The sequence below is a fragment of the Macaca mulatta genome, chromosome 12, assembly GCF_049350105.2.
Source record: "Macaca mulatta isolate MMU2019108-1 chromosome 12, T2T-MMU8v2.0, whole genome shotgun sequence".
Lineage (NCBI taxonomy): Eukaryota > Metazoa > Chordata > Mammalia > Primates > Cercopithecidae > Macaca > Macaca mulatta.
Window position 1 is genome coordinate 107,232,009 of NC_133417.1, and position 25,210 is coordinate 107,257,218.

At 43.6% G+C, this 25,210-nt stretch overlaps 1 protein-coding gene and 1 non-coding gene across 2 annotated transcripts in view; both read left to right on the forward strand.

The window, feature by feature from the left end:
* Positions 1–1,180: 1,180 nt before the first annotated feature.
* KIAA2012 overlaps positions 1,181–25,210 on the forward strand; it is a 138,618-nt gene continuing 114,588 nt past the window's right edge. Inside the window, exons 1-4 of the mRNA XM_015110675.3 lie at positions 1,181–1,652; positions 2,832–3,116; positions 20,913–21,072; positions 23,167–23,322. Coding sequence (XP_014966161.3) covers positions 1,569–1,652; positions 2,832–3,116; positions 20,913–21,072; positions 23,167–23,322 — 685 coding nt within the window. The 5' untranslated portion in view covers positions 1,181–1,568. The remainder of the gene's footprint in view (positions 1,653–2,831; positions 3,117–20,912; positions 21,073–23,166; positions 23,323–25,210) is intronic.
* LOC114671638 (small nucleolar RNA U13) lies at positions 12,041–12,143 on the forward strand. Its single transcript, XR_003721672.2, has one exon. It is a non-coding gene; the product is annotated as a small nucleolar RNA U13 (small nucleolar RNA).

A 25,210-nucleotide genomic window follows, 5' to 3' on the forward strand; every position in this document is an offset into this window, starting at 1 on the left:
CTGTGCCATTTTGCATTTCCAACAGCAATGCACAAGGTTTTCAATTTCTCCATATTTTCACCAATACTTGTTATTTTCTGTTTTTGTTTTTGTTTTAAATAGTAGCCATCTTAGTAGGTGGGAAGTGGTTTCTCATTGTGGTTTTGATTAAATTCTGTTTCGAGCCTCTGCATTCACTCATTCGCTGTCTTGATTCCCCATAATAAATCCTATTTTATTTTAGAACAGAACCTCCGTTTCTTTCTCAGGAGACTTGAGCTTGGTTGGGGGGGGGGGTCGGAGGGGGAGGGGAAAGTGCCACATAAGAAGATCAAAAAGGTAAGTGGGCTTGTAGCCCATTGTGCTTCTTCACACAGGCCAGCAGGGGGCACTCCCACAAGACTGCCAGCGTAGTTTAGCTGACCACTAACAGGCAGTTTGCTTTTCAAGGCTTGAGCAGGTTCCTAGATCCCCAGCTAAGCGGTCTTTTTGTTTCCTGACCCTCTTGCCTCCTGTCTGTGCTCGTCACAATGTCACTGCCAAAGAGACCCAAGCATCCCAGGCTACACAGTGCTTCTCAAAGCGGGTGCTCCTGGCATTCTAGTGGGACAGTTCATCACTATGTGGGAATTTCACGCAATGTAGAACATTTAGCATCTGGGGCCTCTGCTTGCTCAATGCCAGCAGGACCCCCAATCATTGCAACAACCAAAATGTCCCCCACCCACATTTCCAGAGCACCCCCATCTGGGGATAGGTTGCCCAGTTGAAAACCAAGTATGCAAAGGAAGCTAGAGAATCCCAGTGTCTCCCGCTCAGGCAAAGCAGCAACTACCATAATGAGGTCTCGTGTCCAGTCAAGGGGATGATGGAGCTCAGCCAAGGAAAAAGTCACAGGTGGTTTTAGGTGACCTAGATGACACCCTGGCTCTGTTAATGGTTAGTTGACAGTGACAGGCTCACATATCAGGAGAGAGGGAAAGACGCTTTCTAAAAACAAGATGACAACAATAACAGAAAAAGTACCCCAACAAGGCCCCCACCCCGTGCAAATGAGACTTGCAACCTGAGCCTGGTCCCTTCAGTGTCCATTTGATCCCCACCCCCATCCCCGGGGACTGCACACTGCACCCGGCACCTCTCTGCCTTGCCTGGGTTAGTTTAAGGGACTTCATTTCCCGGTGCTGCCATAGCAACCAGGAAACAACCTCCGCTCAGACAAGAAGGATGGTGCTGTGGCCGAGCTCTGTAGATGCACACGGCTGGTAACAGAGCCACCGGGACCAAGGGACAACAAGAGCTCAGGAGAAGGGGAGAGACGGGTCGCCCAGAGAGTAGACAATCCAGGGCTTGAGGAGGCTGGCTGTGCGGTTTATTTTTTCTCTCCACAAAGACACACACTGTCTAAACTGTGTGACTGGTTGTTATTAAGAAGCTGCTGCGAGAGGGAAAAATGTATTTAATAAAAGGCCCTGTGTTTGTGGTCTTCTTGGGCTTGCTGTGAGCTCTGGAAATCTTGAGGTGTGACCAGATTTCAGCCTTCAGAACCAAGATGGACTGCCCTTGAGAAGGGGTGGTCAGAGGCAAACATGTTCACGCTCTCCCTCCTGAGTCGGGGCCACGGGAAGCTGGGCCAGGACAAACAGAAGTTAGAAGTCTACTTTGAACCAGAGGTGAGTCTCACAGCTGAAGAAAGGCACATTTTGGAGGTGGGAGAGGAATGCTCTACGTTTCCACTTGGGAGGTAAACCATGTGTGTCTTGGTTTGTGTTGTTAGTGAGGTGGCGGGGTCACTGGAAGATGGTCCTTCCTCCTTTATGAAACTCAAGAAAATAACGCCGTTTTCCTGACACACCGAGATTGCCACTGGGGCCCTCATCTTTCCCCTTATAGCTGTCTTTGCTTGGACCAAAGGAGATTCCAGATTGTCTGGAATTTGGATGGTTTGGTGCAAGACCAGAATTTCCACCTGGGTTCTAGGCAAGCTGATGGTTGTTTGGTTTTTGGAAGTCATGCTCTGCGGTTGAAATGCTGTGTGTGTTCATGCCATTTCAATGGCTTCCTTGAACTTTCTGGAATTCAACCCACAGGACTCATATTTAATATAGGCCAAAAAGAAAAAAACCCACTCATTTTAGAAGATTTTAAAGAGGTGGCAAAATTCCCCTGTTATACTAGAATTTTATTTCACTGAATCCTGCCAGGAATAAGAAATCTATTGGGGATACTTTGCAAATTTGGGGGTCATACAGAGATTTCCATTGTCATGGTACTTTGTCATGATATTTGACCTTTGCTGTGTTAAAAGGCGTATAAAGTTTCAAAGGACCTGTATGGCCAATGGCATTTACTTACCTACAAAATATGTAACCGCTTTATAGGCCCCTAAATAGCCAAATTAGGTAATGTTGCATAGCATCTGGAATGTGTAGAAATTCTCCCCACGTACAGCTGAAGTGGTAGTGGCTTGGAATGCTCCTATTTCAACTGCCAGCTAGTCCAGGTCTAATTTCAAAGTTATCTGCTGCCCTTAATAATTCTGATTGCTTACTTGCATACCAGGAAACTTTAACTGGCCTGTAACCTACACGCAAGCTAAGTTAATCCTCTGGCCATACATGACTCTCCTGAAAGTTTATGGGGTGAAATAGAACCATGCCCTGGGTTCCACTAATTTTGAAATGTGGAGAGAAAAGGCAGTTGCTAAGAAGAGCAATTGTGTTCCATAACACTGTGTGAACAATTCAGAGAAAATCAGTAACACAAAAATGCCGGAGGCTTTGCACAAGCAGTATTTGCTATAGAAAAGTCTTCCACAGTGGCTCTGTCAAAGTGGCTGCTTTTCATTGCAGGATTACTTGAACTGGAGGTCCCCAGAAGACTACGTTCCTGTCAGCAAACCTCAAGACGAGAACAATGCCAACCAGCACTCCTGGAGCCTCTTTCTCCCTAAAACTTTCAGCACTAGAAAGGGTGCCCTGATCCTCTACTCAGAAGGTTTAGCCATTTCGGCATGGACACCCAAAGAGAGGAGAAAAGGCCTCTACCGCCCCAAAGGTCCCTGGAGGAAGCTGGATCTTGAACTGCACACACTTCAAGACCTCCAAGAAGCCATCCTGGCATATGGAAGGCAACAGGTAGGCAGAGTACTCCCTCGGGTTTGGGGAAGGTGCTGGCAACATGTCTAGAAACCCAGGTGCAGCTTTGGTAATAACTTCTTGGACCCGGGGAAGGTATGAAACTCTCAGACCTCTGTTTCTTCATCTCTAAAATGAGATTGACTGTACTCCTAGCCCTATCTGCTGCACACCATTGTCACGAAGTTTAAATGAGATAATGTATGTGAAAGGGTTCTGAAAAGCATAAAGGGCTACATTATCATCATTTTGTGTTTTCCTTTCAGTTAGAGTAACACAAAGTCCTTTTCAGCATTCCGACAGATTCAGGCCAGCAGACGTTTCAGCAGGATCCTTGAAATCCTGTCTCGTAGCCACAAGCATCATCATCCCACCTCTGATGTTCTTGGCTCTGTGGAAATGAGAGGGAGAACATTTTAAATATTTACCTTGAGCCCTTCAGCGTCTGCAGGATAAGTTAATGACTTTTTCCATCCTGAATATAATATTGAGGGAAAACGCCTGTGCTCATTTTTCTGATTCATACTTCCTAACGTCTTGTGAGATGTGCACCTCGCCCCTGCTTTATATAATTGCATGCATCAGCCCTTTGGCTGAGGCCATAAGATAGTCTGGGAAGATGTGTCACTTTGTAAAATTCTAGGTTAGAAATGGTGGGTGACTCCCTAATTTAAAAGTGTCTACTGACTTTTCATTCCCACAAAATAGTCATCAGCTTCTTCTATCAGGCCTTTCACACACTGGCTTTTCTGCTCAATGTCTAGCCACATTTCCCACCTGTTCCTGTACCACTTCAATCATGGATGCCATAAGGCCCCACCCATGTGATTAGCTCATCATTCTTCAACACCTGTGCCCTGTCATGACTCTCCATTTTTGCACACACTTCTACAGCTGGCAAGCTCCCACCCATCCTTCAAAACACAACTTAAATACCATCTCCTCACTGAAGCCTTCTCCCACTTGCCTAGGCAGAGACAGACCATGCCTCCCTCCTCTGCAAATATTCCCATACCATCATGCACTGAGATTTATCTCTTTGACTGTCTGTCATTCCTGATGGATTAACATCTCTTCCCATCTGGGGACCATGTCTAAATCATTTCCAGAAAGAGTACCCACAAATGTTTGTGGAATAAATGACTTGGTCATGCATGATATTTTCAATGTTTCTTAGATCATCTCCTAGAATCATTGTTGGACAATTTATCACTACCCCCATGCCAGGCAAAGCTTCCAAAAGAAAAAACTCCTCTGCCCTCTTTTCATCTTTCAAAATAGAGAAGCTTGATGACCTTGGCCGAATACCCAATGATCTTTGCCTTAAAAATAATAAATTCTTGAATAAAAGAAAACCAATTATTGAATGCTTACTGTTGCGTTTAAGCTAAATATTATTTTATTTAATCCTTACAATGACCCTGTTCAATATAGTTTTTCTTGCCTCCTTTTATAGATGAGGAAACCAAAGCTCAGGGTAGATAAGTGATTTGCCCAAGGCCAGAGAGCTACTAAATGACAAAGCCAGAATTCAAATCCAGGACTGCCTACCTCACTAGGGCCTGCATACTTTGCACTCTGCCCTGTTGTTTGTGGACTTGAAGGGACTCCAGTGGTCATTGAGCCTGGTCGTGACCTGTTTGTCTCAGATTCCCTCTGTTCCCTTCCCCTGCTCTGCTCTGCATCGCAGGCAGGTTGACCACAGGCTATATACAATTCTGCAAACATCTGTGTTCACTGGCTTCTGGTTGAATTTGCCAATGGGAGACACTGAAAAGAGATTGGAGAGGGATAAGAAGAGGAAGACCACATTATTTCTCCCTTCCCCCTCTGCCTCAGGTGAAAAGAAGCATCTGCATTACCTCTGTGATACAGCTCTCAACAGACAGGCCCACTGTGACCCCCGACTCCTCCAGATGACCCCACCAGCTCCTCCCTCTGTCTTTCTAGCTTAAGTGTGGTGCTGACTTCCTGATGTTACTGATCTCAGTGTTGCCCCCCCGCCCCCATCTGTTTGGCTTCTGAGCTCTCCAATCAACTGTACAACCAATTCCCTAAATTAAATTCCTTCTGTGTTTACTTAGTTTCTATTTTCTTGGTTGGACACTGAGTGATATATAGGCTAACTTACTGCCCAGAGTAAGAATACCTTCCATCGTTTTCAGATGCTTGTCTATAAGGCTAAATCAGGTAACAGATATCTTATTAGTTTATAAAGTAGATGAGTCAGTTTGGGTCAGTTTCATTTTTGGTTATATTTGGTGTCAATGAAACAAAGAAGTTACTATCTTCCTGTGATATCCATCTTCTAAATTTATAGCTCATATCCGTACAAAACAGAATATATAGTCTAACTCCACATGAACAGAGGGAAATGGTGTGAAGAAATTAGAGAAAAGAAAACGTATGGGAGAGTACAGCGCTGGAGTTTAAGATTAAAGGACATAATAGATTAAAAGAGGAGGGGAAGCAACTCAAAAGGGACTTAGAATTAAAGAAAAAGAACACACCGGGTGCAGTGGCTCATACCTGTAATCCAGCACTCTGGGAAGCAGAGGCAGGAGAACTGCTTGAGCCCAGGAGTTCAAGACCAGCCTGGGCAACATAGTGAGACCCTGTTTCTATCAAAATTAAAATAATAAAAATTATTCTAAAAAAAGAAAAGAAACGCCTCAGAAGCTTTGGAAAATAGAGAGTACCATCTGACTATGAAAACAACAGCCTGGCAAGAAACTTTTAAAATCATAATACCCAGTGCCAGGACAGCTATAGGGAAACAGCAGTCTCACATGTTAGAAGTACAAATTCACATGACATTTCTGGAGGACAATTTGGCAAAGCCTAAAAGGGGCTGATACCTTTTGATTCAACATTCTACTTTTAGGGGCTGGCCCTAGGACATAATCAGATATAGGTTCAAAGATTTATGCAGAAAAACATGGACTACAGGGTTCTTTACCATGCAAAACACTGAAAACAGTATATGCCCAGCAATGGAACACTGATTAAATGAACTCTGGTAAATCATGTAATGACCTGGGTCAAGCAATGAAGTCATGTGTTAGTCATGAATAACATGAGAAAATCTACACAATGTTTTTCTTTTGTTTTGTTTTGAGACAGGGTCTCCTCTGTTACCCAGGCTGGAATGCAGTGGCCAGTGGCACCATCACAGCACACTGCAGCCTCAAACTCCCGGGTTCAAGTGATCCTCCCATCTCAGCCTCCCAGGTAGCTGGGACTGCTGCCTCACGTCACCATGCCAGGCCAACTTTTTGTATTTTTGTAGAGATGGGGTTTAGCTCTGTTGCCCAAGTGGTCTCGAACTCCTAGGTTCAAGCAATCCACCGACCTCGGCCTCCCAAAGTGCTGGGATTACAGATGTGAGTCACCATGCCTGACTCAGAATTTATTTTTTAAAAGCAGATTACAAAAATGTATTCATATAATAAAAATACCAATGTTCATTAACCTTTTTTGAGTAGTTATGGTATTTTTGCCACTATTCTAAGTGCTTTCCAAGTATAACTCATTTATGCTTTCTAATAATCCTGGGAGTAAGTACTATTATTATCCACTTTAAAGGTGAGGAAATAGAAGCACAGAGAGTTTGAGTGACTCACTCAAAGTTATACAGCCAAGTAAATCACTGCACCAGAATGTGAGATTAGGCCACATAGAAAACATCACCTCTCGGCCGGGCGCGGTGGCTCAAGCCTGTAATCCCAGCACTTTGGGAGGCCGAGACGGGCGGATCACGAGGTCAGGAGATCGAGACCATCCTGGCTAACACAGTGAAACCCCGTCTCTACTAAAAAATACAAAAAACTAGCCGGGCGAGGTGGCGGGCGCCTGTAGTCCCAGCTACTCGGGAGGCTGAGGCAGGAGAATGGCGTAAACCCGGGAGGCGGAGCTTGCAGTGAGCTGAGATCCGGCCACTGCATTCCAGCCTGGGCGACAGAGAGAGACTCCGTCTCCAAAAAAAAAAAAAAAAAAAGAAAACATCACCTCTCTGATTTTTAAAAAGTGATTATTGACCAGGTGTGGTGGCTCACACCTGTAATCCCAGCAGTTTGGGAGGCCAAGGCGGGTGGATCATCTGAGGTCAGGAGTTTGAGACCAGCCTGGCTAACATGGGGAAACCCAGTTTCTACTAAAAATACAAAAACTTAGCTGGGCATGTGGCGCACGCCTGTAATCCCAGCTACTCGGGAGACTGAGGCAGGAGAATTGCTTGAACCCGGGAGGCAGAAGTTGCAGTGAGCCGAGATGGCACCATTGCACTCCAGTTTGGGCAACAAGAGTGAAACTCTGTCTCAAAAAAAAAAAATTGATTATATATCCACCAAAGGATATCCACCCAAATTTCAACTGTGGCATAAACCATGGGTGGTGGGATTATAAACCACATATTAATGTATACATTTCTTTCTACCAAATATATTTTTTAAACTATGGGATTTTACAAATAAAATAAAAATCTATAGCTTTGAAAGAGGTAGACAGTTGACCCTAGAGATCAAGATGAGAGGTTTCGGGGAGGAAATCGGAATGGCAAAAAGTGCTGCAAATTGAGTCCACCAATAACCACACCATCTGTCCATTAGGGTGAGTATTTCTTTGTCCAAATACGATAGTTCAAAAGTTTAAAACACTACACTCAAAGTCAAAGAGCCAAAGTGAGGATGGAAAATGGGGTAGAGTAATAGTGCTGCTGACGGAAGGATCTGTTCTTGGCTGGATTGTGTATCAAGAAACCTGCATGACTCAGGCCCCACCCAGACCTGTAAGAATGAAGCCTGTTGCAGAAAGGTGAAAGTCAAGGTTTAAAGCATCTCACAGCACCTCCAGCTCTCTGGATCTGACAGCACACATGTGGCAACCCGTCTGGAGTTTATAGCTCAGCATACATCCACCCTTGAACTTTCTTGATGGCCCAACTCCTAATGGGTAAAGATAAATGTTAAGTCAAGAAATCAGAGGTCAGCATTCTTAGACTTCTGGATACACACAGATATGTTGCTTGGTTGGTTTTTCGTTGTTTTTTAACAGAATGAAATCTTGTTTAGCATTTCTAAAGTTGAAACCATTCTTCTTGAGGCCTTTAATTTATTCAGCTTCCCATTATTGAGACATCAAATAGCTATAAAACCTAAGTAATCATAATTTGGGGTAGGATAAATACCAACAATGAGACATTGATTAAATAATGTACCTAAAATAATGTGTTTTAAAATTCAGTTCACAGGACATGCCACTTCTCTGTTCCATTGAGAGACAAACAGGATTTAGATAACTATAGCAGATTTCAACCAACATTGTACAATTGTCCCTCGGTATCTGCAGGATTCCAGGATACCCCTTGATTTCAAAACCAAGGACCACGATTACTTCCAGGAATCCCTGAAGATACCAAAATCCGAGGATGCTTAACTCCCTTATATAAAATGGCATGGTATTTGCATATAACCTACACATACCCTACCATATACTTTGAATCATCTCTAGATTGCTTATAATACCTAATATAGTGTAAATACTTTGCAAATAGTTGTTATACTGCATTGTTCTTATTAGTATTATATATATATATATATATATATATTTTTTTTTTTTTTTTTTTTTTTTTTTTTTGTGGAGACAGAGTTTTGCTCTGTTGCCCAGGCTAGAGTTCAGTGGCATGATTGTAGTTTACTATAACTTTAAACTCCTAGGCTCAAGCAATCCTCCTGCCTCAGCCTCCCAAGCAGCTAGGACTATAGACATGTGCCACCACACTCAACTAATTTTTAAAAAATTTTTTGTAGAGATGGGATCTCGCTATGTTGCCCAGGCTGGTCTCATACTCCTGGGCTCAAGCAATGCTCCCACCTCAGCCTCCCAAAGTATTGGATTACAGATGTGAGTTGCTGCGTCTGGTCTATATTGCTATTATTAATTGTTTTTTTCCACATATTTTTGATCCATGGTTGGTTGAACCTACAAATGGGGAACCCACAGATGCGAGGGCCAACTATATTGCTACTACCATCTTCATTATAAATTTGGTTAAGTTTAAAAGTATTGTCAGCCTTGTTCCACTGAATAGTCACCACTCATTCTGTACTGCCTAATTTCTCCCCGCGTGTTAATACTCAAGGCATTTAACTCTTTCATTGCTATTTTCAGCCAATGTCCCCCCACGAAGGAACCTTTAGGTTACCTTTTTTTGTTTTGTTTTTTTAGACAGAGTCTCACTCTGTCACCCAGGCTGGAGTACAGAGGTGTGACCTTGGCTCACTGCAACCTCCCCCTCCCAGGTTCAAGCGATTCTCATGCCTCAACCTCCTGAGTTGCAGGGATTACAGGTGCATGCCACCATGCCTGGCTAATTTTTGTATTTTTAGCAGAGACAGGGTTTTAGCATGTTGCCCAGGCTGGTCTCGAACTCCTGACCTCAGGTAATCCTCCCGCCTGGGCCTCCCAAAGTGCTGGGATTATAGGCCTGAGTCACCATACCCAGCCCAGATAGCCATTTTATCAAGTAGAAAATACTGTAAGAAATATGCCTTCTGAATTATTTTTCCCATTCTAACAATAATATCGGGGTTTTATATAAATTAGAAAAATATAGAAAAGGAGAGAGAATTATAAATTATCTGTTACCCTTTCAGCCAGAGATTAGGAAGGTGAAGTTTCCTTGCAAGTCCTGATCAATAACCTGCTACTTGTTTGACGGTGTTGGTAAAATGTAGGAAGTGCTCTGGTGGCTGTCAACAGTGTTAAGTAGGCACCAAGGCAGCAAAGGGGAGAAAGAGCAATTTGCCTGCACTCCTTTTTCTGAGTGTGCTCCATTGGAGCAGGTCCTGAGTCGTTGTACTTGGAGTCTTTAACAAACCTAGAAGTAGGAAAGATCAGAGAGAAACATGGTCAACTCCAACTATGAGGTCAAAAGTAATGTCAATAACAGCTGAACTTATTGAGTGCTTAGTGTGTGGCAGGCACTTTACCTGTATAACCTCATTCAATCTGCACAAGCCTAAGAGCTAGGTGCTAGCATTACCTCTGTTTTATAGGAAGGAAACCTGGGGCTTGACATTAACTAGTTTGCTCAAAATTACACACCTAAGTGGTGAAGCTAGAATTGGAGCCCAACAACGGACTCCAAAGCCCCATGTTTAACCCCTAGATGGCTTGATTTTGGAAACTCCACATGCCCCAGAGAAAAAGAAGCATCTCCCCAGCTTTAACAGTATGTTTAAAAAGTGGACCTGAGTCTTTCAACACATCCATTAAGCTAACCCTTTGTAATTCTAGGAGAGCAAATCAGACTTTTATTAAAATTAATTTGGATGATAAGTAGCATTTCTATAATAAGCTATATATATGATCCAGTACACTCCTGTTTCTCTAGGTTTTATGTACTTCATTCATTTGTTCCCTTGTATAACTAACAGAATATTTATAACAATGGCGGGGGCCAGGCATGGTGGCTCACGCCTGTAATCCCAACACTTTGGGAGGCCAAGGCGGGCAGATCACTTGAGGTCAGAAGTTCAAGACCAGCCTGACCAACATGGAGAAACCCCGTCTCTACTAAAAACACAAAAAAAATTAGCCAGGCGTGGTGGTGCACACCTATAATCCCTGCTACTCGGGAGGCTAAGGCAAGAGAATAGCTTGAACCTGGGAGGCAGAGGTTGCAGTGAGCCGAGATCACGCCATTGCACTCCAGCCTGGGCAAAAAGAGTGAAACTCTGTCTCAAAAAAAAAAAAAAAAAAAAAAGAAAGGGCTAACACTTATGTAGAACTTAGTATTATATCAGTACCATTCTAAGTGCTTTACACTTATTAACTCACTTAATCCTCACAACAGGTTAATAAGGTAGATGCCTTTTTTATCATAGCGAAATATATATAACATGAAATTTACCATTTTAACCATGTTTAGGTGTACAGTTTGGTGGCAGTAAGTATATTCACATTGTTGTACAATCATTACCATCATCTATTTCCAGGAGTTTTGCCACTTGGCTAAACTGAACTCCATATCCATCAAATAGTAAATCCCCATTTCCCTCTGCCACCAGCTCCTGCAACCATATTTCTGTTGTCTCTGTGAATTTGACTATTCTAAGAACTTCATATAAGTGAAAGCATACAGTTGTATCCTCTGTGGCTAACTTGTTTCACTTAGCATAATGTCTTCACTCATTAGAAGAGTGAATTCATGTTGTAGCATATATCCAAATTTCCTTCTTTTGTAAAGCTGAGTAATATTCCCTTGTATGTATACACCACATCTTGTTTTCCATTCTTCCATCAACAGACACTTAAGTTGCTTCCACATTTTGGCTGTTGTGAACAATGCCCTATAAACATGGATGTACAAATATCTGCTCATGTCCTTGTTTTCAGTTATTTTATGTATATACCCAGAAGTGGAATTGTTTGGATTATACGGTAATTCTATTTTTAATTCTTTGAGGAACTACCATAGGATTTCCTATAGCAGTTAGTTACACCATTCTACATTCCCACCAGCAGTGCACAAGAGTTCCAGATTCTCCATATCCTCATCAATACTTGTTACTTTCTGTTTTCTTTCAATTTTTTTTTTTTTTTTTTTTTTTGTGTGTGACGGAATTTCGCTCTTGTTGCCCAGGCTGGAGTGCAATGGCGTGATCTCGGCTCACCGCAACCTCCGCCTCCCAGGTTCAAGCGATTCTCCTGCCTCAGCCTCCCTAGTAGCTGGGATTACAGGCATGCACCACCATACCAGCTAATTTTGTATTTTTAGTAGAGACAGGGTTTCTCCATGTTGGTCTGGCTGGTCTCAAACTCCTGACCTCAGGTGATCTGCCCGCCTCAGCCTCCCAAAGTGCTGGGATTACAGGCATAAGCCACTACGCCCGGCCTTAAACATTTTATTTGATAATAACCAGATCGTTTTGTAATTCATAACATGATGATTGGGTGTTCACATGCATATGTGAATGTGCCACCCTCTGAACCTTGTTACAATGTCAACACATCACCTGTCTGACCTGAAAAAAATTTTTCTTTATTTTATAATAGCCATTCTAGTGAGTGTGAAGTGGAATCTCATTGTGGTTTTGATTTGCATTTACCTAGTGATAAATGACATTGAGCATCTTTTTATGTTCGTATTGGCCATTTGTATATCTTTTCTGAAGAAATATCTATTCAAGTCCTTTGCCTATTTTCTTAAGTGGGTTGTTTGTTTGTTTGTTTGTTTTTCATTGAATTGTAGGAGTTCTTAGATATTCTGAATACTTGGTTCGTGCCTGTAATCCCAACACTCTGGGAGGCTGAGGCGGGAGGATCACTTAAGCCCAAAAGATCGAGGCTACAGTGAGACATGATCACACCACTGCTCTCCAGTCTGAGTGACAAACTGAGACCATGTCTCTGTCTCTCTCTCAAAGAGAGATATTCTGGATATTAATCTCTTACCAGATACAAATTTACAAATATTTTCTCCCACTCCATGGGTTGCCTGCCTTTTCACTCTGTTGATAGTGTCCTTTGATGCACAAAAGTAGGGAGACTGAGGCAGGAGAATTGCTTGAACCCGGGAGGTGGAGGTTGCAGTGAGCCAAGATCGTGCCACTGCACTCCAGCCTGGGTGACAGAGTCAGACTCTGTCTTAAAAAAAAAAAAAGTTGTAAATTTTTATGAAGTCCTACTTATCTATTTTTTTCTTTTTTGCCTGTTCTTTTGATATCATATTCAAAAACTCATTGCCAAACTCAGTGTCATGAAGCTTTTCCCCTATGGTTGTAAACTCTAGGGGAAAACTTTTCTAAGAGTTTTTGCTCCATTTTGAATTAACTTTTGTAAAGGGTGTACGGTAAGAGTCCAATTTCTTTTTTTTTTTTTTTTTTTGCATGTAAAGTATGTACTTTTGTCATCCTTACTTGACAGATAAAGAAACTGAGGCACAGGTGAATCAAATAATTTCCCTAAGGTCACACAGCTAGTGAGTCATCAAGACAGGATTCAAATCCAGGCAGATGGAGCTCTTGTAGGACCTGGAGCCTAATTTTTGCTGCTAGCAATCCTAGTTGTACCTTCACATTTGTGACATATGGCTGGTCAAATCTTTGATGCTGAATGGTTTGGTCAGGGATCAAGCCTTCTTACAGCACTGCATTAATGAGAAAATTCAGACCACTTAACGACTCTCTTCTTTATGGCCTGGTATCCAGGAACACATGCTCACCGCAGATAGACAGGAGAGAGAGTTATCATTTGCACAGAATCCCAGAAATTAAACCTGCAGAGAAAGGGCTGGCTGAGAGCAGCAGTGTTTGCACAAGGCTAATCAAAGTCAGGCTGGGGATGGAGGATGCTTTCCAGGCACCGCTGCAAGTGGCCCCTCTCCCCTCCCGCCCTGCCCCCGCCTCTACTCCAGTGGCACTCACCTGGCAGCCCCAAGGCTGGCTCCAGTCACACATGCACAGGTGCAGCAACAATGGGCAGTCACCCTGTTCTAAGGCTTGGCCTTTGCCAGAGAACACTGACTCCAGCAAGCCTGGCTGAGGGTGAGCAGATGCCAGCTGTGCCCCTCCTGAGAGAAGGACTTCTGGCTGGAGCAGGCAGCTCAGAGCACAGGTGGTCAGCAGTAAAATGCAGACATTATTGGGTTTTTCCATTCAACCGAGCCAACATCTGAGTAGTCAGGAACTGCCCTGGGCCTAAAACAGTGCCTGACACATAGCAGATGCTCAGCAAATTGTTTAATGACATATTGGTTACAAGGATGTGGCCGGGGAAGGTGGGAATGGGGGTGGGGGTGGGCAGGGGGGGCCGTAACCTCTACCCACCAGGAGTGCACAATCTGGTGAAAGAGGCAGATTTGTGCCCCAGTGACATTTTGATACAAGGCAGTCCATGAGAGGAGCGAGATGATGATTTCCTAATAAAGAAGGCAGAGAGTGTGACTGCTTCTTACTGGGGAAAATCTAGAGCGGCTTCTTGGAGAAGGTAGAATTTGAGCTGAGTCTTGTAAAGATAAGCAGGGTGAGACCTTCCAGGCTTAGGTGAGCAGAGGCCTCTAGGGGAGAAGGTGCAGGGCAGGGGAAGTCAGGGTCACCCCCAGGCTGCCTGATGGAAATATACCTGGGGATGTGGGTGGGGCCAAATTGTGGAGGGCTGTGCCTGCCAGTTCTGGGATTTGGTGGCTTCTCTCTTCACCATTCTGCTGATTCCTGCACACAAAGCCTGGGCCACCCGCTGCAATATGATGGCAACTGGCTGCCTGGGCCTGGGCCTTCATTGCCTTCCTAGGGACTCTGGCGCCCTGTCACCCTATATCTGCTGGGCAGGAGCACAAACCCTACCATCTCCTTCCATCCTCTGAAAACCCTCAGCGGCCAGCACTACAGCAGGTGGACAGGACAGCCAGTGCGGGGGAAGGGACAGGTACACGGGATTGCCCTTCGTGCCTCTGCATTCACAGACCTGATATACATCAGGAGAGGCAACTGGCCAGAGCAAGTCCCTCGTTAAAGGCAGCGCTTACGGTGGAATGTGGATAACAGGCCACCCTGTGCACACTAATTACTCATTGCAGAAGAAACCCGAAGCTGGGGTTGATTGGCAAAGCCCAGGCAGGCCTGAACAGTCTGAAACCATCCGTAGCCAGCCTCCTGCTGTCATGTTTATTTCCCTGTTCCAGAAACTCCCTTCCTGGCTCCCTTCTGTCTCCTTTTATATTTTAGAGTGACTTTTGAGTGGGTGGTTAGGTCTAGGATAACTTAAGGGAAGAACTAAAGAAATACGCATGAGAAGAGGGTGGGTGCCATAAAATTAATTAATTTTTAACATGTTTTCTATTTAGAAATATAATCTAACTATATTACTGAAAACTTGATTTTATTTAAAAAAAAAAAAGAAAGAAAAGAAAGAACTATTTGTAGTCTTAAGCCCAACACCCTAATACTGCCATTATTAGCTTTTTCATCTATTTTCTTCCAGTCTTTCCATCATGACTATATACAGGATATACTTGTGTGAGGCTGTATTTATACTGTGCACGCTTTCTTATATTTTGCTGTTTTCCACTGAAAATATCCTTCAACAGGTTGGAAGTGAGTAAGTCGATTTCACCCTGACTGGTCTCTTCGGTCACCCTAAGCAGGCCTTGGGCATCCCTCAGTGCTTCAGTTTATCCAATGATATGGGACATTATTAACCAACTTCACGGGCATAATTTGAGAAGTTATTAAAAGAGACCAAGAAACTAGAAAAAAAGCGTGAAGAGAATGTGGTAGACAGGACGTTCTGCCAAAGATATCTCTGTCCCAATCCCTGGGACCCGTGAGGTTACAGGGCAAAGGGAAATCAAGGTTGCAGATGGAATTAAGGTTGTCCTCAAGAGATGGCCTTGAAATGGGGAGATTATCTTGGATGATCCAGGTGGGCCCAAGGTAAGCACAAGAGTCCTTAAGCGCAGAAGAAGGAATCAGAAGGAATGATCAGAGAGAGGGCAGCCTGAGGAGGACTCGGCTCAATGTTGCTGCCTTTGAAGATGGAGGAAAGGGTGACAAGCCAAGCAATGAAGCTGGGGGTGACCTTTAGAAGCTGGAAAAGGCAGGGAAACAGATTCTTCCCTAGAGCCTCTAGAAGGAACTCAGACCTGTCAGCACCTTGATTTTAGCCCAGTGAGACCCATTTCAAACTTCTAACCTTCAGAACAATACGAGAATAACACATGTGTGTTGTTTAAACCACTAAATGTATAGTAATCTGTTAACAACAGCAATAGAAAATGAATACACCAAGATCAGCTTCCAAACCCTAAGCAAAAATATATGTAAATACTCTAAATTCCTGGTCTAGGATTCCCTAACTCTTCTTGGCAACTCCCTGCACCATGGTGCAAGCTTCTCAGTAAAGCTTCAGAACCAAGCTGGTGCTTCAGAAATGCCCACTAATGGCTGGGCGCAGTGGCTCACTTCTGTAATCCCAGCACTTTGGGAGGCAGATCATGATGTGAAGAGTTCGAGACTAGCCATGGCCAACATGGTGAAACCCCATCTCTACTAAAAATACAAAAATTAGCCAGGTGTAGTATTGGGTGTCTGTAATCCCAGCGACTCAGGAGGCTGAGGCAGGAGAATCACTTGAAACCAGAAGGCAGAGGTTGCAGTGAGCCAAGATCATGCCACTGCACTCCAGCCTGGACAAAAGACCGAAACTCTTTCTCAAAAAAAAAAAAAGAAAAAGAAAAAAGAAATAAAAGAAAAGAAAAGAAAAAGAAATGCCCACTAACGAGAAACTACAAGGGTTCTTGTCCAGACTCAAATAGCACATCATGCCATCCGCACAGGGGCCACCACAGCATCTCGGAAGAGACTGGTCCTTACTGCATTCAGAGGAAAGTCAGTCAAAGCAAAGATTCACAGAAAAGAAATGAAGTTCCAATTCACCCAGAAAAGGCCTCTGGTCTAATGGCTCCGTATTTCAGGGCCCAACACAGTGTCTGGCATATAAAAAGTACCCAACAAATATTTATCGTATGACTGAATGAAAAAATTGAGTGAGTAAAAGTGTCATTTAGCTTCCACCATCCTCTCTATAATTATTTCTTTCATGTCCTCTGGGAAAAGCCTCAAGACCACATGAGACTGAATTTCTAGGCTGTTTTTGCACTTGAAGTACCTGCCACATAAACTTTCCAGACATTAAGGAGCAGGTGATGCTCTGTGTTTGAATTCTAAGCATTCATTTAATTCATGAGTCCCTAAGGAGTAAAGCCAATTGAATAGTAAGCCACGCTTTCTTTTATCTTGAACCTTGAACCCATGCACTCTAGCCCTAAATCTAGAGCACTTGCCCAGGCTTTCTCACAAGCTGTCTCCTCCCCACTCTGCCGCTTGTACATTTTGCACTCACTTGATGTGGTTTTATTAGTTATCAATCCATCTTAATCATCCCCTTTTCTCCAGTGCTTGTTTCCCATCCCTTCAATCTGTAGCAGCTTTAAATCTGTTGCTCCCATATCGTATCCATGTATCAGAAATACTTTTGGCTGCAAGCAACACATTTGATATGTTGATATCAATCATTGATAACTATGATTATCAATGGTTGAAGTTGGGGAATCAGCAAACACTGTTCACTAGCCAAATCCTGCCCATTACTTGTTTGTGTAAATAGAGTTTTATTGGAACACAGCCATGAGCATTTGTTTACATATTGTCTATGGATGCTTTTGCACTACAAGGACAGGTTGAGTGGTGGCAACAGAGACCATATGGCCTGCAAAGCCTAAAATATTTGCTCTCTGGCCCTTTAAAAATACCTTCCAGGTTGCGTATGATGACTCACGCCTGTAATCCCAGCACCTTGGGAAGCTGATACAGGTGGATAACTTAAAGTCAGGAGTTCAAGACCAGCCTGGCCAACATGGTGAAACCCTGTCTCTACAAAAATATAAAAATTAGCCAGGCATTGTGGTGCACACCTGTAATCCCAGCTACTCTGGAGGCTGAGGCAGGAGAATCATTTGAACCCAGGAGGCAGAGGTTGCAGTGAACCAAATTAGCACCACTGTACTTCAGCCTAGTTGAAAAAGCAAGATAGTCTCAAAAAAAAAAAAAAAAAAAAAAAGTCTGCCAACCCCTGATTTAGGCAATAAAGAGATTTAATTATCTCAAGTAACACAAAGTGAAAGGGCAGGAGTTTCATGCTTGCCCAGCTGCTCGCCAATGCCATTAAGGATGCAAGCACTATCTTTTCCTTCCACTATCCTTTGAATGTTGGTTTTTCTAATTAGGCTTGTTAGCACATGTTCACAAGATGGTCCCGTACTTTCAGAGGTCACATCTGGGTTCAAAGCAGAAGAAAGGGGCCAGCAAGCCATCCTTGCACAGCTGTTCCTTCTCTAAAGAAACAAAGACCTTCCAGAGGCTCCCAATAGTTTCCCCTTAGTTTCATTGACCAGAGCTAGGTCCCTTGGCCACTCTGAGATGCAACGGAGTCTGGGAAAGCAAGGCCCTCCATGTCTGCACTTCCCTGGATTCAACCAACAGGGATTCAGAATATTCAGGAAAAAAAAAAATCCAAACAAACAAACAAAAAAAAGAAAGTATAACTATTTATACCGCATTTACATTGTATTCAGTATTATAAGTTGCTAGAAACAATGTAAAGAATAAGGAGGATGCATACAGGCTATACTGTACAAATATTACTACCACCACTTTATAATATGTAAGGGACTTGAGCATACACAGATTTTAATATCCACAGAGGCCCTGGAACTAATTCCCCACAGATAACAAGGGATAACTATTTGGGAAAGGGGATCTGCTGACAAAAAATCGGGGCTTTTTTAGCAAAAAGAAGCGAGAGGGAATAAGTGTTGAGCAGTTAGCATAATCTCCCACCACCTGGACAAGGGAAAGGAGAAAAGACCTAATATTTGTTCACCACCTACTATGTGCTAAGCATTAAATATTTTACATACCTCAGCTCATCTTATCCTTACACTGAGGACACTGAGTAAAATTACTCAGAGAGGTAATTAACATGCCCAAGGATGGGGCAAGATCTCAAGATCAATCCCATCTTAAGGCAAAGCCTCTGCTCAGTCTCCACTGTGTTCTCCTCAGCTCCCTTTAGGAGTACTGAGAGATTGGAAAGCGCTTTCACAAGTGCAGGGCGGACAGGGAGTGAGAGGATGCACCCTGTCACCTTACTATAAGCTGGCTCAATGGGACACCGTTCACTTACATTATTTCATTTACACCAAAAAGGAGGTATTATGCCAGCATTATGGGTGAAATTATATAACAATTACACGATTGAGAAATGGTGGGGCTGGGATTGAACTATTTGTTCATTTATTCATTTCCCCCACAATATTGAGCCCCTAGTATGTGCCAGGCACTGTGAAACCTGACTCTCGGGTTGATTCCAGAACCCATGCACTCTCCATTCCCTCTACCACTATTTAGCTCCATTTTAGAGAGAAGTCCAGAAGGTTCCAGAGCTCACCCGAGATCATAAAGTTCCCCTGAGGCAGAGCAGGCCTTGAGCCCAGGCACTCTGGCCGTAAATCCAAGGCTCTTTCCCAAGCTTTCTCACAGGCTGTCTCCTTCCCACTCTTCGGCTTGTGCTTTTTGGACCCACTTGATGTTTCCCTGTGTCCATTGTTCAGCCTCTGCAGGCCCATAAGACTGAAATGAAAGACTGTTCTGAAGGTTAGAAAGAGATTTGGTGCCTACAGGATGAGTTTCAGGATGCCAGAGCTATTGAGCCACTGAATTAACCAACCCTGGTATTCTCTAGCCTTTGGTCTTTTTGTTACATGAGACAACAAACTTTCTTTCTCATTGTTCAAGTCTGTTAGTTCTTACAGTCTGCGACACTCACTGAGGCACCTACTTCAAAACATCTTTATTTATTGTTTTGACATCAAGCTGGTTCATGGTGCTAACTCTTGGTCCTTTGATGAGATGGTCAGTTGTTGAAGAACAAGAGGCTTTGCACTGATGTGGATTCTGAAACCCTAGATTCAAGCCCAACTCCACTTCTAACTGGCTCCACACAGTTGCCCTCTATCCTTCCAGGCTATATCGTTGCCTTGGGAGAGTCCCTTAGCCAAAGGGGACTAAGTGGGCTTCATCTCTCATGCCAGTTCTCACTGGCACACTGTGTGGATCACTTTTGTGGAGCATCCAAGAATATATGCTGTCTGTTTCCATTCATATGAAGTTCAAGAATAGAATAAAACAGTCCACAGTGTTAGAAATCAGAATAGCAATTACCTAGTGGGCAGGAGGATATTGACTAAAAAGTGGCATGAGGGACTTCCTGGGTGGATGAAAATGTTCTGGATTTTGTTTTCTGTGGTGGTTACAAAGGTATATACAGTTGTCAATATTTATCAAATGAACATCCAAGCTCTGTATAATCTATGCTATATAAATTATGCCTTAGTTTCAAAAATGTTTTTAAGGAGAAAATGGATTCTGAGATCACCTTCAGTTCAGCAGTCAAGAATTCTGTGATTGATTAGGAATGTCTGCCATGGACACTGGGGAGGGTGAGAGATGTCAACACAAATATCACACATTTGCTATTCTTGTGCCTAAGCAATCATCCTCTGAGAGCTTCTACATCAGTTAAGTGGTTATAGTAACTCAGTCCACCTTATAGGATTACAGATGAGGTGAAAGTTCTCTGTGTAATGTAAATTCCTAGTCAATTGTAAGATGTTATTATCCATATTTATTCCCCATGATGTCTTGCACGGTGGCACTGACTTTGGCAGGTAGGTTCCCAGAAAATTCTCCCCAGCTTAAATGAAATGCATCAGAGCCAGATATTTTCAAAATGCCAGGCTCCCCATGAACACGGACATGATTTGTCTGTCCCAGTATTCATATTACAAACACTGAATGCCAATGCAGATTTGTGAGCTGGCTTTCCCATTACAGTACAGAGCCATTTTTGAAGACACTAAAATGATGTCCACAGGCTGAACTAGGTAATGTGTTTTCTTCTGAAGTTTTTACCCTTTCCTAATGCTCTATCTCAAGATGGAGTCTGGTATATGTCATTTCTCCTTCTGCTTCCAACTGCAAACGTGCAGGGGCCTTTCAGAGCTTTGTTCTGAGGGCTCTTGGTTTATGTCTATTAGCCAAGGCATCTGTTTTTGGTGCCTTCTGGCACCTTCTGGGAGTTTCCTGGATTACTGATGAAGACTGTGCTAACCAGCCTATATCACTAGGTGGCTCAGGGCTCAGCAGCTGTACTGTTTCCTGACTGGTGTCCCCACAGGGACAGCAGGACAGAGCCTGGCAACCATACCTCCACTTCCGAAGCCAGCTGGAGAGCCAGGCCCAACGGCAGATCCAGCCGGGACATTCAGCCAAGAGATACCTCAGAGGCCTCCTGCGGACTTGGCCCCCAGACGCCATGTATAGGCTGTGGTGCGCAGGTCAGTGGGGAAATGGGAGAGGGGCACACCCCAAACTGCCCCACCTCCCATTCTGGTGTGACAGTGTGTTTTCCATCAAGACCTGAAACACCAGGATTTCAAGCCCAATTCTGTGTTAAAGCAAAACTCCATGCCTGGTAGCCCACAAATCCCTTTCACAGCTCCCACCCTTTGTCCTCTGAAGCATTTGCAGAGGGAAGAACGGCCTGAAGTCCTGCCTTCACTCCCACCCCTCGCCCTCAGCAGCCTCACATGCCACATCCAGGCCAGAACTTTCTTCCCAATCTTCTCCACTCAGAGACCCTCCAGTTCAACCCCCACCTTTTACAAGATAAGGAAGAAGAAGCCCAGAGAGGCAAAGGAATTTGTCCAAGATCATTCAGTCAAAAGCAGAGCTGGGACCAGAAGTCAGATCCACCCTGCACTCCCACAGTTCCACATTCTTCCCAGCATTCCTTAGTTCCCCATCTGAGGTGATCCCAGGTCCTCCCAGAAATGAAATGTTAGGACTTCTCCTCTTAAAGATGGCAGCTCTCCAGCATAATCCATTAGGAGTGGGATGGACACCCTTCTAATGAACAGACTCTAAATGCACTCTGTAAATGCTTGAAAACAAAAGCGGGAAGTGGTTGGGGATTAGAGTTGCCAGATTAAGCACGTGCATACCCACCCCTGCAACACGCATAAACAGTTACACTTGCAATCTTCGGGATGTACTTCTACTAAAAAAGTATTCCTCATTTATCCAAAATTCAAACTTAACTAGACATCCTGTATTTTATTTGGCAAGCCTATTTGAGATGAGAAGAGTGAGCAGCGAATGTGCCAGTACCCACTCGGCTGTTTGCCACTTCTTTAGCAACAAGAAACAGCCAGGATCAGAGAAAGACTGACTTTCTTCCTGCTTTATAGGTTTACCCTGAGGAAGAAGAGAAAGCAATTCACTCCCCCAATAAGTGGTGACTTGAAGCAAAATGAAAGTTATGGGCTCGTCCAGTCATTGGTTTTACTCTCAGGGTAGTTCCACAGTTATAGGCAGTTCCATTTATTTGACACTTTTGAGAAAGAGCCACTTAACCAAAGAAGTGTTTGTCATTGGGTGGGCAGAGGGCAGAGCAGGCCACTCTCCTATAGCCTAGGTGCAACATTCCCCAGAATGAAGGACCCTCTTAGCCTCAAAAAAAGTCTCCGAGTCCTCCATGGAAGTCTATGGCTAAAATGTATGGTTTAAGGAAAGATACACACACACAAATGCATTCTTGAGCTCCTTGCCATAATTTCTTGCCACAGTCCCTCTTGAAGGTGAGACCCTCAAGCTGGAGGCACAATGGCAAGAATCTGATGTGAGCCCATCAGTCCAATGGCCCCACCACCCTCTTCCTGCACATCTCAGAACTCCCCACTTTGTGACACTAATGTATATATTCTCTGGGACTTCTTTACACCTCTATGATTAATCCTCCCCACCCTTCAAGCTCACACCTTCTACAAAGTCTTTGCTGAAAACTCCAGTCAATATTGAGCTCCTTGTTTTCTGACCTTATATTACACTGACACTCAGAGCCATACAGAACACAAGAGAGCTTTGCCTCTCCAATAGACTATTGAGTGCCTTTTAAAAGGGCCCAAGTTTGGTTCCATTGTATCTACTTCACTGACTAGCTGAGGGGTGAGCCCATAGGGAAGCCCTCAATAAATACTTATAGAATGATGGATTGAGGAGGCTGCTGACCATGGGGCCTACAGAAGCAAATAGGATACATCCACTACCACTGGATCTCCTCCTGAGGCAGGAGGAGCTTTTTGCCCCAACGAAGCAGCCATGTTCCTTCCACCAGGGAGACCCATTTCTTGGGAATGATGGGATGGAGGAAGTACACATGTAGCACAGAACCAGAAGCACCTAAGACACTGGATAGACAAGCCTCTATGGGTTCTATCCGACTTTTTAATCTCCCTCATCTTCTACTTGTCTTCCCTAATGGGCAATGTCCAAAGCCAAGACTAGTGCAAGTGAGGAACCTTGTAGTTACCGCTGAGAACTTGAAGTTGGTGACCACTGTTTCTATCAATATCCCCTGATCTGCTCTTCAGGATACATCAAGGATTCTGTGCTGCTCCAGGACAGTCAACTTAATGTACCAAAGAAGCTCAGGCCACAACAAGATCTTTCAGGTGTACCCCCAAAATACCATCTCCTGCCTGTCTTCCCTTCATTTTGGATTCAACAAGGAAAATCTTTTGAACAAGGTACATGTTGATTTGCATGTTGATTTTATGACCGGTTCTCAGATATTTGAATTGTTAACACCTTAAAATGGCGTTTCCCAAAACAAGGTCTTCGGATTCTGGGTTGCATAGTCCTCAATCTGTAAAATGAGGGGTGAGTGCAGACCAGCACTGTCCAATAACGCTTTTCACAGTGATGGAATGTTCCCTATGGGCTGTCCAATAAAGTGGCCATTAGCAACATGTGGCTATTGAGCACTTGAAATGTAGTAATTACAACAGTGAAACTGAGCTTTTTATTTTATTTTATATTAATTAACTTATATCTAAATAACCACATGCAGCTGGTGGCTACTGTGTTTGGCAGTGTAGGTCTAGACTCTAGATTTTAGATGATTTCTTAGATCTGTTTCACTCTTATATTCCTTAATCCTGTGATTTTTGTGGCAATATAATGTGAAATATATATATAGGATTTGGAGCCAGAAATGTGTATCGAAATGGCTGTTCTCTCACTTACTAGTGTAAGATCTTAAGCAAGTCATTTAACCTCTTTGAGCTTCTGTTTGCTCATCTCTGTAATGGGCACAATAAGATCTACATCATGGCTATACAGAAAATTATTGCAAGCCATCTGTAAACTGTTTAGTAGTATGGGGATTGACCCTGTCAATATTATTCTATGGAACTTGAAGCATTAAAAGAGCCAGAAGTTGCCTTTGGTAAGGGAGATGTGAAAAGACAACTGGGTAGCAGTAATAGGCAAAGACAAGAGCCTTGGCTGGTAGCAGAGTTCTTGAGAAAATAAAAGAACAAGAGCCCAACATAAGATTTTTGGCCAGACTCAGTGGCTCATTCCTGTAATCCCAACATTTTGGGAGGCCAAGGAGGGAGGATTGCTTGAGGCTAGGAGTTTGAGACCAGCCTGGGCAACATAGTGAGACCCTGTCTCTACAAAAAATTTAAAATTTAAGCTGGGCGTGGTGGCACTTGCCTGTAGTCCCAGCTACTTGGGAGGTTGAGGCAGGAGGATCACTTGAGCCCAGGAATTCAAGGCTGTAGTGAGCTATGATGGCACCACTGCACTCCAGCCTGAGACCCTGCCCCTAAAATATGTATAATGAAATTTTCCAGAAACAGTGGCAGTGGCTGACCAACCCCCATCTTTGGGGAAATGATCTGGTCAGGATAAGTAGAGAATCTGGTTTATCAAATGAATGGAGAAGAACATGGCAGGTTCTCAGAGCCTGAGGCCATTACATAGTTCAACCAACCACACATCTCACTTGAGTCTCTTTTTTTCTTTTTCTTTTCTTTTTTATTTTATTCTACTTTTTATTTTTTTTTTTTTTTAGAGACAAGGTCTTGCTCTTGTTCTGTCACCCAAGCTGAAGTGCAGCCATGTGATTACGGCTCACTGCAGCCTTGAATTCCTGGGCTCAAGCGATCCTCCCACTTAGCCTCCTAAGTAGCTGGAACTGTAGGAGCACATCACCACTCCCAGCTAATTTTTGTACTTTTTTGTAGAGATGGGGTTTCACCATGTTGCCCAGGCTGGTTTCAAACTCCTGTTCTCAAGTGCTCCTCCCCACTTGGCCTCCCAAAGTGCTGGGATTACAGGCATCAGTCACTGCTCTCGGCCTCAGGGCTTTCATTTTATGGCTGGAGTAACACTGCACACCTGAGGGATAAAGTGACTTTCCTAATTGATGCCATATACTAAGGAGCTGTCACAATCAGGCAGAAAACAAAGAGACTGTATCAAATAGTGATTAAACATGTGACCATTAGCACTGATTCCAAGCCATATAGCCACTCTGGGCCTCAGTTTTCTCATTTATGAAATGGAGATGACCATACCCATCTTTATCTCACAGGGTTGCATGTGGGAATTAAATGAGATACTGTA